This window comes from Phacochoerus africanus, chromosome 9, assembly GCF_016906955.1.
Source record: "Phacochoerus africanus isolate WHEZ1 chromosome 9, ROS_Pafr_v1, whole genome shotgun sequence".
In the NCBI taxonomy this organism is placed as follows: Eukaryota; Metazoa; Chordata; class Mammalia; order Artiodactyla; family Suidae; genus Phacochoerus; species Phacochoerus africanus.
This window is the reverse complement of record NC_062552.1, coordinates 106,651,315-106,664,901: the sequence shown is the minus strand read 5'-3', so window position 1 is coordinate 106,664,901 and position 13,587 is coordinate 106,651,315. Positions and strand designations below refer to the sequence as shown.

General features: G+C 40.1%; 1 protein-coding gene across 8 annotated transcripts in view; it reads left to right on the top strand.

Annotated features, from left to right (window-relative positions):
- STON2 (stonin 2) overlaps window positions 1–6,860 on the top strand; it is a 151,488-nt gene extending 144,628 nt beyond the window's left edge. For 5 of the 8 annotated variants that reach the window (XM_047795242.1, XM_047795243.1, XM_047795244.1 and 2 more), the window contains one exon: window positions 2,130–2,568. In XM_047795242.1, coding sequence (XP_047651198.1) covers window positions 2,130–2,500 — 371 coding nt within the window. In that variant the 3' untranslated portion in view covers window positions 2,501–2,568. Of the gene's footprint in view, window positions 1–2,129; window positions 2,569–3,805 lie in introns of those variants that run through there. The other 3 variants (XM_047795249.1, XM_047795248.1, XM_047795245.1) reach the window with 1 other exon arrangement.
- The last annotated feature ends 6,727 nt before the right edge of the window (window positions 6,861–13,587 follow it).

The window sequence follows — 13,587 nt, the reverse complement described above, 5'->3', positions numbered from 1 at the left end:
TAGCAGGGTGAGTTTTGTGGAAAGTTATGATTTCTCAATGTTCCAACAATGTGTAAATAAGGGTAAATAGATAAAACTGTTGTTCAGGTTGCTACTAAATTAAGAAACTCCTCTATATACTTTTTAATGATCTAACTCTACAGCAATATATGAGAGGAGTCTAGGACATAATTTGGAGTTAGATATGAGTTTTATTCCCAGTACTACAATTTCATGGCTGTGTGACCTCAGGCAATTTACTTAAAACTTTCAGAGAAATGTTTCCTCTTTAATAAAACAGACTTATTAATACCTAGCTGATTAAGAATGAAATTAAACAATGCTTTATGTATTTAGCACAGCCTCTGTTTGGTAAGTGATAGCTATATAATTACATCTGTGGTACACAATTTAAAAAAAATTGAACGGATTCTCAAATGTAATTTTTACTATTACATGTATGCTAAATTCCTTTTCTAAAAAACAGTGGAATTCTTTGATAATCTCCCAAAGTATCAACTTTTAGAAAGAATCATTGAAATATGTTACATTTGTGAAACAGAGCAAAATAAATACTTCACTCCGAAATGTTTTCCTTGGAGAGTGGGTGTGTATGTCCTCACTCTCTGAGATTAAAACATCCTGCCCAGACCAATAAAGGAAGTTGGAATTATTTGGGGAAACTCAGATAACCTAAGGGCTGTTGCAGTTACACAATGAAGTCAGGGTCACACTGTTTATCTGCATTTGAGTTGCATTATGGGGGTTCTTACAGTTTCCTTTCACTCCACCCCTGTCACCCTGCAAACCTGGTCTTGAGGTCTGAGGACTGTGAGGTTATGACTGAGACAAATCAGTTAAGGACACCTGGGAGTCAGACTGCTGGGTCCAATTCTGAGTTCTGCCACTTTCTGGCTATGATCTTGGGCAGTTCACCCGACCTCCTAAAGCCTTAGTTTCCTCATGTGTACAGTATACGGATCATGACTCCAAGGGCCTGTTACAAAGATGCAGCGAAGAGACTCCTCATAAAGTATTTGGCACAGTCCTTGGTCAGAGTTCTCAACAAATGCTTCTTGCTACATCTGGTGGATGACGATGATGATACTTCAGTGGTGACAGTTACAGAACTAAGCGCCCTTTTCCCTTAAGTAATTTAATAATAATCCTTAAGTGAAAATCAAACCGTAAGTTTTGCCTTTCAAATACAGCAGAAACAGCCATAGACCTGTAAACAGCAGTAAGGGACGATGCCTGGCATTGTCCAGCACATCTTTTCCTACCACCAATTCCTCACCTCCCAGATGAGGAACCGAGGCCTGGAGAAAACAAAGGACTTGGCTGTGGGATCCCTATCACCCAGGAAAGCTGCAAGTCAAACCAGGTGTCCTGTTAGTCTGTGTTCTCACCAGTGTTCCATATGCTTCTCCAATGCTTACATGCTGTTTCTAAAGGCTCTGTCATTTACAGATACCATTTACACAAAAAACATGCCAAAAGCATTTAAAAAAATGACAGAGTTCCCACTATGGCTCAGCAGTAATGAACCCAACTAGTATCCATGCGGATGTGGGTTTGATCCCTAGCCTCGCTCAGTGGGTTAAGGATTTGGCATGGCTGTGGCTGTGGTATAGGCCAGTAGCTACAACTCCAATTTGATCACTAGCCTGGGAACTTTCATATGCCACAGGTGTGGCCCTAAAAAGTGGAGGGGGAAAAAAAAAAAAAAAGACATGCTATTAAGAGAATTCAATTCATCTTTCCAAGGAAATCAATGATTTTGCTCCAGGTGTCTGTCTTTGATGTTTTCTTAGGTGCTAAGTGCTGATCTCTTATTCCTTTTGGTCAGTCTACAACCTCTATTTCTTAGTATGTGTGCCATGTTCACAAAGCACTCTGACCTAAGCAGGCTGAATGAAATATTTCTCAGGTCATGGGTTTTATTGCTAGGATACCAGCTGACTGTAATCAGATCATATTATATCAAAGGGTCTGAGGCGCATGCAGTGTGCTTTCTGCTGAGGCAAATCCTCTGCTCAGCGTTGGACCCTCTTAAAGACTGCCAAGCCTCCTCTGTTTGTTACTGAGGCTCTTCTGCTACTTCTTCCCCAAAGGATTTGAGCCCTACATGCTTTGTCTTTCTCTCATAGCTTCCGGTCACCCACACTGTTTCTTCTGCCACCTTGAACTTGGCTCTGACCGGGAAGTGCCTTCCAGATTTGCCAATTACGTGAACGTGGAGTTCAGCATGCCTACAACTTCTGCCTCCAAAGCTGCCGTAAGATCCATCTCTGTGGAAGACAAGACTGATGTCAGGAAGTGGGTCAATTATTCCGCACACTACAGCTACAAGGTAGCCCCGGGAGGCATCTGGCTAATGTTTCCCAGTCTCTTTGTTCACCCTTGTGCCCTCCCCCTCTCATTCCTTTTAGCAATGCCTGCCCAGGGTGCAGGGTGTTCAGCCACTTTGGAGGGAGGGGGTTCACCATGCATGGCTGTGGATGAGTCTGCTCCAAGTTAAATGAATAAGCTCTCTAGTGGGCAAGAGAAAGGTTGGAAAGAAAAAGAGAGGCTGATGAAAGAGGAGAATATGATGTCTTTGATTCACCATGAACAACAGTAATGGTGTAAAGGGATTATTATCATCACTTGTCATATAATTTATATGCAGGGGGGTGATCTTGGAAGTGGAAGGAGTGTCAGAAAAGTGCTAACCTGAAGCATTTACTTTAGTTACAGGCATTGAGGAAGTGGATCTGAATGAAGTTAAGATACATATGACCTGGTCTCTGGGCTTTAACAAGGCAAAACTCAAAAGCCAAGCAAGCTTCTGTAATAGTAACAGGATTAGGGCTCTGGAGGAGGAAGTGAAGTTGGAGAGTTCTGACATAAATTGTGATTATATCCTGAGGAGTGAGAAATTTAATAGATTAAATGCCAAAGATGGAAAATGGGGAATTACTAAAGAAGGATTTGGAAAAGTGGTTTAATACTTTTCTATTCATAATAATATCGTTAGATTGATAGTGTCATTTATTGCTTTTAAAATGTTTCCTTAGTTGTGTGATGTAAAACATTAAACTATCAAAAAGAACAAATACTCCATCTTGTGGCCAGAAAAAAAAACAAACAAAAAAACTCCAGTACTTTTCTAAAACACGACACCAGTCAACTCCGTCTTGAGCAGTTTCCCTCCTCATAAAGTGGTATTGAGAGGAGCAGCTTTAGTTATGAAACTCCCCAGCTCAAAGGATTCCCTGCCTGATTTATCACAGGCTTCAGATGAGGTATGTCATCCGTTTATACAGCTGTAATGTTTTGCAGAAGATATATATGGAATGGTAAATACCACAATACTTAAGTCTGAAGACTTTTTAAAGGGATAAAGAGTGTTAGCAGCCAATTATAAAGGATCTCATTCATTTGAAAAACTTGTGTGACTGCCTGCTGTATGCCTGTATTACTGAGGTGCGATAGTGAACAAGGGTCTGCCCTGTCCTCTGAAGCCTGTGGAGCTGGGCAAGTGTACAGGGTACACTGGAAGTTTACACACGGGAAGCACCTAACTCTACCTCATAAGTCAAGAAAAGCCTCACAGAAGCAACTGTGGCCTTAGAGCAACTGTGCAAAAAATAAGAATCTTCCAGTGGACTATGAGGGAGGGGGAATTCCAGACCAAGCAAAGATCATGTGCAAAGCCAGAGCCATAATAATCACAGCTTGGGTGTGATTAACCAAATTACAAGGAATCTTAAAGAACCTAGTCTTTTGACTTCTTTATTAGGATGTTTTCCTGATATTTCTCTCCAACTTTTATTCTTAACAGGTGGAAATTGAGCAAAAAAACAGTTTGAAGCCAGACTTCGAAGGAGATGAAGTAGAAAATCCCAAGGAGTGTGGGGTCCAGTGAAGAAGCCCCACTGCAGAGGGGCCTGACCCAAGAGTCAGGATGGGATGTCTTCCTTAACAGCTCAAGTTCTTGTCCGCATGGCTGCTCCATGTTGGGAACAGTGTATTGGACCTTCCTGTTTATAGTTGCCTGTATTTTAACAGGAAACCCTAACTGGTTGCTTTGGAGAGGCTCTGATTATGCCTGAAGCACCTGGGTCACCTGGCTTTTAGAGTTTCCTGTATTAATTAAGCCTCCTCTTCATTCTGCTTATCTCACAGCATTTGGGTGTGGTTTGTTGCGACTGATAAAGTCAGGAAAAGAAATTTCCACATCAGTGTTGGCATGACTTCCTTCTGATGTTCATCTGCCACTTGCATCAGTTTCTGGAAAAAGAGTCTGGAGAGGTTAATTAACTACAACTCCATCTCTGTCAATCCCTCTACAAAAAGTTGAGAAAAGGTATAAAACTGATGTCCTCTTTGAGGCTGCTAGACTTTTCATAGGTGTTTCCATTCTTTAAATGTTAACACTATGCAACAGAGGTCTGAGATGGTTCTCTCCTGGTTCTAGATTGTTTTGATTGAAACACTTTTTCCATCTTTTGAGGGTGTCAGTCCCAGTGTTCACCACCCTGAGTCACAATAGACAATGGAAAAAAGGCACAATAGGATACTTTTAAATTCTGTGATTAGCCCTACCTTCTGCAAAGAGTAGCTGTTGAAAGGAAAGCAAAATTGAGCTTACTTTTCTTCATTCTGGGGAAAAGGGAGATTCATTGTAAGATTATTTTCAATTCAGGAAACAGCTTCAATCTCAGTGAATTTCCAAATTCACACTGGCCAAATAGAGGCCATTTCTGATTCCTGAAACACACATCTCAGGCATTTGTTAGGGGCTTTTGGGAACTCTTTTTATACCTCATAGCCAGTAGATAGTTGCAAGTCTCTTTAACTCAAACGTCACAGGAAATATAAGTTGAAAATCTCATTTTAAAAGCTGTTTCAAAACTATGCTTGTATGAGCTTTTCCTAAAAATTCAGTTTATTAATCATAGTATTGTACTAGACCTAAAGGCAGAAGATTCCAGGGTAGAAATAGGGGAAAGCCATATTTTTCTCCTGTTGGGAACACTGATTCCAAGAATCTAGGACACTCAACATTCTCTTTATCTGTTCCTGCTCACATTCTATACTTCTGCATCCCAAAGGGGATACCAGCTCAACAATTTAAAGGCAGCTTTTATCTGCCTTCCTATTTCTCCCATGAAGAATAAAGGGGACAGAAAACACACTTATAAGATTTGTGGATGACAGAGAAACAGATATATATATAGTCTGCTGACTGGCAGGTTCAGGATTAATTCATACAGTGAATACTCACTGGATTCTAACTATGTATTGACATATTGATTAGAATCATAATTTTGTGAAATACCTGAACATAAGACTGAAACTAAAAGGACAAAACTGAATAGGCATTAATGAGAAACTCAATATTCTGAGTTTCTTAAATGCAACCCTCTAAGTACAGAATGGTGTACCTACCTGTGTACAGATGTGTGTGTTAATGGGAAGAGTGTTGGAAAGTCCTGGTTTCACAGCAGTTTTTGTAAAAATGTTTTCTTAGGGAAATGTGAGTTCAATTTTGAATGAGGAGTATATCATAGCTGTTCACAGAACTAATACATTTCACTCCGTGGTAATGGAAGTCTAGAGAGGCCTGCATGCTTCACTGTTCAGTTCACATCTGCATGGAGTGTTGGGTTCAATTCCGGGAACCATATTTTAAGAGAGACATTAATAAATTGATTCTGTCCAGAGTTAGGTGGCCAGGGTTGTAAAGAGTCTGATTATTCAAGAAACAGGGGAACAGTTGTCCTGAGGGTATAGCTGGAAAGGGAGAGCAGAAAAAGAGGGAATGATATATAATTGCTGCCTTGAAATCTCTGCTGAACTACTGGAAGGGAGAAGAATTGAACTTTTTCTGTGTAGCTTCAAAGGACAAAAAGAGGAACTTTATGGATGACAGATGTTTGCTTCAAATTAAGATAGGATATTCTAAGAGTACTTCTAAAGAGGAATGGACTCCAGTAAAATTTCCAGGTGTAATTGCTGCAAATGCTCAAATAAAGGCTAAAATAACACGTCTATCCCAAATGTTATGAAAGGGACTCTTAGACTGGATATGGGCTAGATGCTTATCAAGAACCCTTCTACAAATAAGTTTAGTTTGAACAGTAATAGGTCTCTCTAACTCTAGTTATTTTTAGATTGATAAGTGGTTTTTCATGCTCTTTGAAATACAGTTCCCTAGAGGTCTTTGTCAAGTGAGGACTCCAAGGCATAGCCCTTCCACTGTTGTGCTAAAAGTACATAAAATTCATCACAGAAACACTGAGATGGGCTGAAGAGTTGGCAAGGTGAAGATCATTTCACCACCTTCTTTACCTAAGGTTAGCACCATGTTCCCTCTCAAGAGGTACCCTCTTCACCCGTTAGCATCACACATGTACTGGTGCTTGGACTGTTTTTCCCTGTTGGTTAATTCTCATTGCCTTCGTGCTTTCACTTGGACTTTTTTTTTTTTTTTTTGGCTATGCCTGCTGCGTGTGTAAGTTCCGGGGCCAGTGATCAAATCCAAGCCACAGCTATGCCAACACCAGATCCTTAACCCACTGTATCACAGTGGGAACTCCTGGGCAAATACCTTTTGATGTACAGATTCTAAGTTTGCCACCCTGGACCTGGATTGTGTGTTTGTGGCTACATATAATCTTCATCTATGTTAATAATGTGAAAATATTAAAAGTGAATTCATTTTACAAATACATAGCATTACTATTAGAATGCCTCATGATATCAAGAGCTGTGCTCTTTTTTTTTTTTGGTCTGGTGACTTGCTTCGTGACTTTTATGAGGTACTTTGTGGGGGAACCATTAACCCCCCTTGTCACTCTAATAAACATAGTACTAGTCATGTCTTAGCAAAATTTTGTATTTCACTCACATTAAATATAAGCTGGACAGTTTTTTTCCCTATCCCCCTTCCTCCACCTTTCTGCATTATTGGCACTCTTATAACCCTTGAGAACATTTTTTTAATGTAAAACATTTGAAATAAGAGTAATTTTTTTTTTCTTTTTTAGGGCCACACCCACGGCATATGGAGGTTCCCAGGCCAGGGGTCCAATTGGAGCTACAGCTGCTGGCCACAGCCACAGCCACATCCAAGTCGTGTCTTCGACCTACACCACAGCTCATGGCATCGCCAGATCCTTAACCCACTGAGAGAGGCCAGGGATCGAACCTGAAACCCCATAGTTCCTAGTCAGACCCATTTCCACTTTGCCACAATGGGAACTCCCAAATGAGAGTAATTTCTATTCAAATTCAGTTGATGAGGGTAGGGGCTTATTTCCCTGGAAATTCACATTCTCAAGAAATGTGATCCATGGAGGCAAGAAATGTAATTTATTCCTTGCTTCCAGCACCTAGCATCAAGCTTGGAATATAATAACTTTCAGCCACTTTAAAGCCTTGCTAATAGGACAAATATATATTGGTGAAATAAAGGAAAAATATTAAGTATTCAATAAATGTTTGCTGAAGGAATACTGACCTTGAGATTCTAAGCCTACCTAACCCTTATCATTAAATACTTATATTAAAGCATGCACGCATGCTTTTATTTCCTGGAGCACTTAAATTTTTCTTGCCTTGCCTCCGCAGTCAACTAATGATAACTGTCAATACTTAATGCACAGCTGAATTTAAACTGCAGTGTACCTCATAATGAAACACATTTTTGTGCCCCCACATAACAGCACAGATATGCAAGTCAGATCTGTGAGCCCATTCGAATGGTCAGCAGAAGAAAGCATTTAACAGAGTGCATGGTCAGTCTTGGTGTGCTAGGTCTTTGTTTTCCCCAACACTAGCCACTGACCACTATTACTACGTATTTGTTTTGTCACCACAGGAAGATGGAAGTCTGAGGTAGTAAGGCTGAAACTTGTGAAATGGCATTGTGATTTCAGAAGCTGCTTTAAATCTCAGAAGTTTAGTAGTGGGAAAACAATGATTTGAAATTTTTTTTTAAAAGCCCTGAAAATATTAAGCTAATTGAGTAGGAAGCACTGCCATCTAGTCTACTTTTTAGAAATTTTCCCACTTGGGAATGGTAACTTTAACTCTTCTACGAATGAATGATGATTATAAGTTAATTCTAGCATATCTAGAGTTTAGGTCATGATAAGAATGCAACTTAAAGGAGTTCCCATTGTGGCTTAGCGGTTAACGAACCCAACTAGTATCCGTGAGGATGTGGGTTTGATCCCTGGCCTTGCTCAGTGGCTTAAAGATCCGGTGCTGCCGTGAGCTTCGGTGCAGGCCTGCAGCTGCCTGGGAACTTCACATGCTGCAGGTGTGGGCCTTAAAGCCAAAAAGAAAAAAAAAAAAAGGCAACGTGACAGAAAATTCAAACAAAACTGACCAAAAGACAAAACCTATAAGAAATATCACCAAGTAAAGGAATTATCTCTAAAATTTCACTACCACGTGTCATCCAAACCATGACAACTCTTATATAAAATTAGTCATAGCATTCTCACCACGTTCTAAACCAACACGTTTTCTAAACATTACCAATGTCTAAGTGCCAATTCCTTAAAAGTCACTATTTCTTCACCATTTCTTAAGTATGTTCTTTGTAAATGAAACTTGTTTTGGATATTATGACTCATATTTAAGGACTTAAAAGAAATGTACAAGGCAGTTATAAATGTAGGAGACAGACATGTGTATCAGTACTATTTTCCCATGTATTCGCTAACGCAGGAATACGGAACTTTTACATTTCTTCTACTCTGTGCCTTAGCAAATGTGACCAAGTCTAGTCCTTTTGTTTTAACCATTGAACCATTGAAAAAAAGAAAAGTATCTCTGAATTTACAGTTCCAGGCCTGTAAAGGCAGACGCTATCCATCTGGTAATGCCTGGAAGGAGCAAATAATAACTGCATGTAATGAAAAGCTATAAAGCAACAGAAGAAGAAAAAAAAAAAGAACGGCAATATGAAAAAATAAAGTGTAGAGAACTCCACCTCCTGCTGTGCCCACCCACCCCAAACTAGCTTGTCCTGACCCTTAACAAATCTCGACCAAACTCCTACATGAAAAGAACTGTCTTGCCCTAGACATAAAGTCTCAATAAATATCTTAACCTTGGAGCTCCCACTGTGGTGAAGTGGGTTAAGAATCCGACTACAGTGGCTGGGGTTGCTCTCCTCGGCATGCTGGTTTGATCCCCAGCCAGATGTGGCAGTTAAAGGATCCAGCAGTACAGTGTAGGTTGCATCTGTGGCTTGGATACAATCCCTGGCTTGGGAACTTCCACATGCCATGGGTGGGGCCATACAATTACATAGATAAATATCCCGTCACCCACCTCCGAGATGCTCTCAAGACCCAGATGAGGGGTGTATTCCTTTCCACAGTAAAGAATACATAAACTCAGCTTTGTCTTGCCCACAAAAAAAAACAAACACCTGTATAGAAATGACAAATACAGCACTGGCCACCAAACCTCAGAATACTTGAACTAGAGATCATCCCTTAAATGCTAAGGAGCTCCAAGAATAATAAGAGTGCCTAGCAGGGATAAATAACAGAATTAATTCGGTCCAACAAATATTTGGTCAAGGTGCTGTCCTGGCAGCCAGCTTTCCTAAAGTGAGCTAAGGCCAAACCCAAGGACACTGTGGACTGCTGATGTAAAGACATTGGGGGGTATCCTTTATCAAGGGAGAACTGGGGTGCCTGTGAATCTCTAAAGGACACAGTCATGGAGACAATCACCATGTTAAGTTACTTGCTATTTTCCCAGCTGGACTTCAGTGACCTCAGTGAAAAAAGTGAGGAAGCTCCTTTCCAGGTCCAGTTTTATGGATTCTTTCACAAAATACCCTTTGGTGCCACTGTCGGTGATACTTCATGTCGACAGGACTCTTCATATAGTAGCTGTAAGAACCAAAAAGTTTAAAATCTGAATACAGGAAAAGTCAGCTGGCCTATCATTTCCCTTTTTATGTCGCCATCCTCTTGCATCTGCCCAGACAACAGAAACACAGAAAACCCTGCAGTCCTCTATTCTGTAGCTGCCTTCAAAACATAAACAAGGAGGATCAAAAGGATGGTGAAGATCAGTTGGAACACTGCTCTGGAGGTTGCCTGGCATCACCCAGCACAGCTATGGTATGAGTGTGAAAAGAAACAGATAGGATTTGGGTTCTATTTGAAGCAGAAGCAGGTCTAACCCTCCAAGATAGTGATGTCAGGAATGATCACAGCCCTTTATACAGAAGACTACAGAAATTGACTCAGTAACCATTTGGGGGCTATTTGTAACACAGTTACAGCAAAACAAGATGAGTGAAAGGGTCAGTCCTCCCTATCCTCACAGTTTCTTGGTAAATGTGGTTAAAAAAATTTTAAAAAACATAGACAAGCTACAAAATAGCATTTCTTGTATGATACTTGTTAGTATGATTTTAGTTCCCTCTACTTAAAGAGTTGGTCAAATGTAACAACTCAATTGTAGCTGGACAGAGTAAGGAACTCCAGCATCCTCTCTGTTCAGTCCCATCTTCTGCCTCAGATCAAACCCTCAGCGCTAGCTGTGGACAGCACCTGGCCACACTGTGACCAAAGCCCTAAGTACCCCTCTTGCCTCCCTGTGCTTCGGGATCAGCCCCCGCCCCCAACCCCCTGTGGTTGCCAATGGGAGAAAATCTGGGAAGACAGACATCCTGACCAGCAACCTGCTAGACCAAAGCATCTTAAGGGGTTTGAAGTAAGGGGGTGACAGAGGGAAGAATATGAACTCCCCTAAGTCAGCATTAATTTAACCTTTGTGCCACCTGCCAAAAGAACCTCGAGAAACTTTACCATATTCAAGAAATTAAACAGAATTAGTGTTTTAAGCCAGGTGTTTAAAGAACACCTCCTCCTCACTCCCCATTTTTGCAATGCTCCGAGTGAGTTTCAATGTGTCAGGATGGACAGACCCAAGATCCAATGAATGATTCAGCCAATCCAAGACCTGAATTTTCTTTCCTTCATCATCCATCCTCATTCAGTGTAACGTCTTGTATAATTGTGATTCATTCTATGTAAAAAGTTTACTTAAAAAATATGTGCCTATGTAATAAAGTCTACACACTGGTTAACTGTATAGAATAAGGTTTTGTTTTTAATTGTTCTGCTCAACATCTGTAATACCCTTTTTTGAACTATGAAAAAGTGCTATTAAAAATTTTAAACAAAATCTGTCACTCTGCAAGATTTAATGAGGTCAGGCATAATGAAAAATGTCTATTATTAAAAAGATTCATCATCCAGTTAATATGGTTAATGATCATAAGCTGACAAGTTAACAAGTGACCTGTATCCTAGTTAAGTTTATCATGTATATAATCAATTCAAGATATATATATAATGTATTCTTATTTTGTGCCAAATTCAGTGAGAAAACAAAATAATGCAGTCCTTGAGTTTTTCTTTTTTCTTTTTGGCAATAGGTATGTATATATATAAATAAGTGAAAATATAAAATAGGATATATTTAAAAAACCACAGTATTTGCATTACGTACCTGGCATATTGTCAGCACTCAACAAATAACCATCCAGGAATTCCCTCTGTGGCACAGTGGGTTAAGAATCCAACTGCAGTGGCTCAGGATGCTGGGAAGGCTCAGATTCCATCCCTAGCCTGGCGCAATGGGTTAAAGGATCTGGTGTTGCTGCAGCTGCAGTTCCTGGCCTGGGAACTTTCATATGCTATGCGTATGGCCATAAAAAAAAAAAAAAACAACAAACAAAAAACCCCCAAATAACTGTTAAACTGATGCAACTAAGTGACTAAAGTGAACATAAACTCAGGGGGAAAATCAATATGGACTAGAATACTTGGGAGGTTTTCACAAGAAAGATAACTTTTCAGAGAGATCTAGAGGTGTTGGTAAAATTTAGCTCAGTGGAAAGAAGGGAGTTAAGAGTTGGGAAGAGGCAGGTGTAAAAGTGGTATGATGGATTAGCTGATGAACCTGACCTAGGTGAAGGGTTCATGCACATCAAGAGAGAAGAGTGACAGTGAGGCCAAGCTGTAGGAGAGCTGGCCTCTGGCTTGAGGTTGGACTCTATCTAGTAAATGCTATGAAGCCATTTTAGAATCTTGCCACTAAAGCATTATTCCAGAAAGACTAATCTGTCCACGATGTGCAAAGTATTTTGGTCTATGGGAAAGATTAAAAGCAAGGAAGATAATGGCTCCTTGGAGTAAACGAGAAAGAAACAGCTCTGTGGTTTTGTTTAGTTCAATAGACCACAGGCATCTTACTGCAAAATACACTTATCTACAAAGGGAGAACTCAAGCCAGTTTAGAAGTCCCCGACTACTGAGAGAACTCTATCCTGAACAGAACACACAGAATTTTATAGCCTAGTTGGTATGAAATTGATATTAGTAACTGTTATCATGGACTACAGAGCCAAATAAGAGAATAATATTTTCTTAAGCTGTGGCCTCTGAAGAATATTCTATTTCTTAAGCCTGTTCTTTCACCACTATCTGCTCAGGGTCCACTTAAACAAGTTCTGAGACTTAACTGTCTAGGTCTCACATTGTTGCAAGGTTTTAGCCCTTTAAGTTCCCCCTTTCCTTTAATATCTAATTGGAATAACTACTCAAGTAACTGTATGAAGCCAAGTATGCTCCCTAATGTTCCTCTGGATTTGGGGCAGGGGGAATTGAGAATGAGGAAGCAAAGACGAGGATTTAAATTTCCTTGGTGTCATTTATTAGCTCTTATTCTAAACTCCCCCCAGCTCCTCTGTGATCACCTCCAACTGTCTCCTCTGCATGCCTCCATGCTGGGCAGCTTCCTGTATCCCCACAACATAGTAATGGGAGCTAACACTCCTACTGTGCAGGTTACTCCCCTGCAACCACTAATACTAAGTATTTTAGATGCATTGTCTTATCTAACAAAGGCAGCCCCCTTACTCTACTCTGCAAAGCACTAATAATTCACGGTTAATGGTACAACTGATGTTTACTGAACGTTAACAATCAATGGTGGGTATTCACAGCACAAAACAGGAAAAGAACTTTACTTTCAGATATCCCTGTTTCTAAAGTTCATTACCCATACCCCACAGAGGGAAGCCTTATTAAAACATCTTTCTCCTTCAGCTCTATCCTGAGTAAATGGAGCCAATCCTCCAAGTCCCAAAGGACTCTGTCTCTGCCTGCCAAGGGAAAACTGAAAACTCTTCTTAAAAATCCCATAATAAGTGAGAATTAAGTTCTAAAGTTCAACACTCTTGAAAATCATTTAAATTGTCTATAAAATAAAGCAGACTAAAGCATAAATCTTTAATGAAGTCACTGTATGACCCTCAATTAACTTTTTTATTTCTCATTAAGATTACTGACAGAGCCATCACCACCCCAAATCCCAGCCACCTGAACAATGCTGTCCAGTTCATAGGCAACATGGGAAAGTCATTAAAATGAGTCACACATTTATTCCCTGAGTTTTACCAACCTGAACTGACTGTTTGAGGCTCAACAGCATCTCTTATCTGCCTCAAAGACCCGAGTAGACGGGCAGACCAAATAAGTTGAATAGAAGTAATGAGTCTCCACTATACTTCAC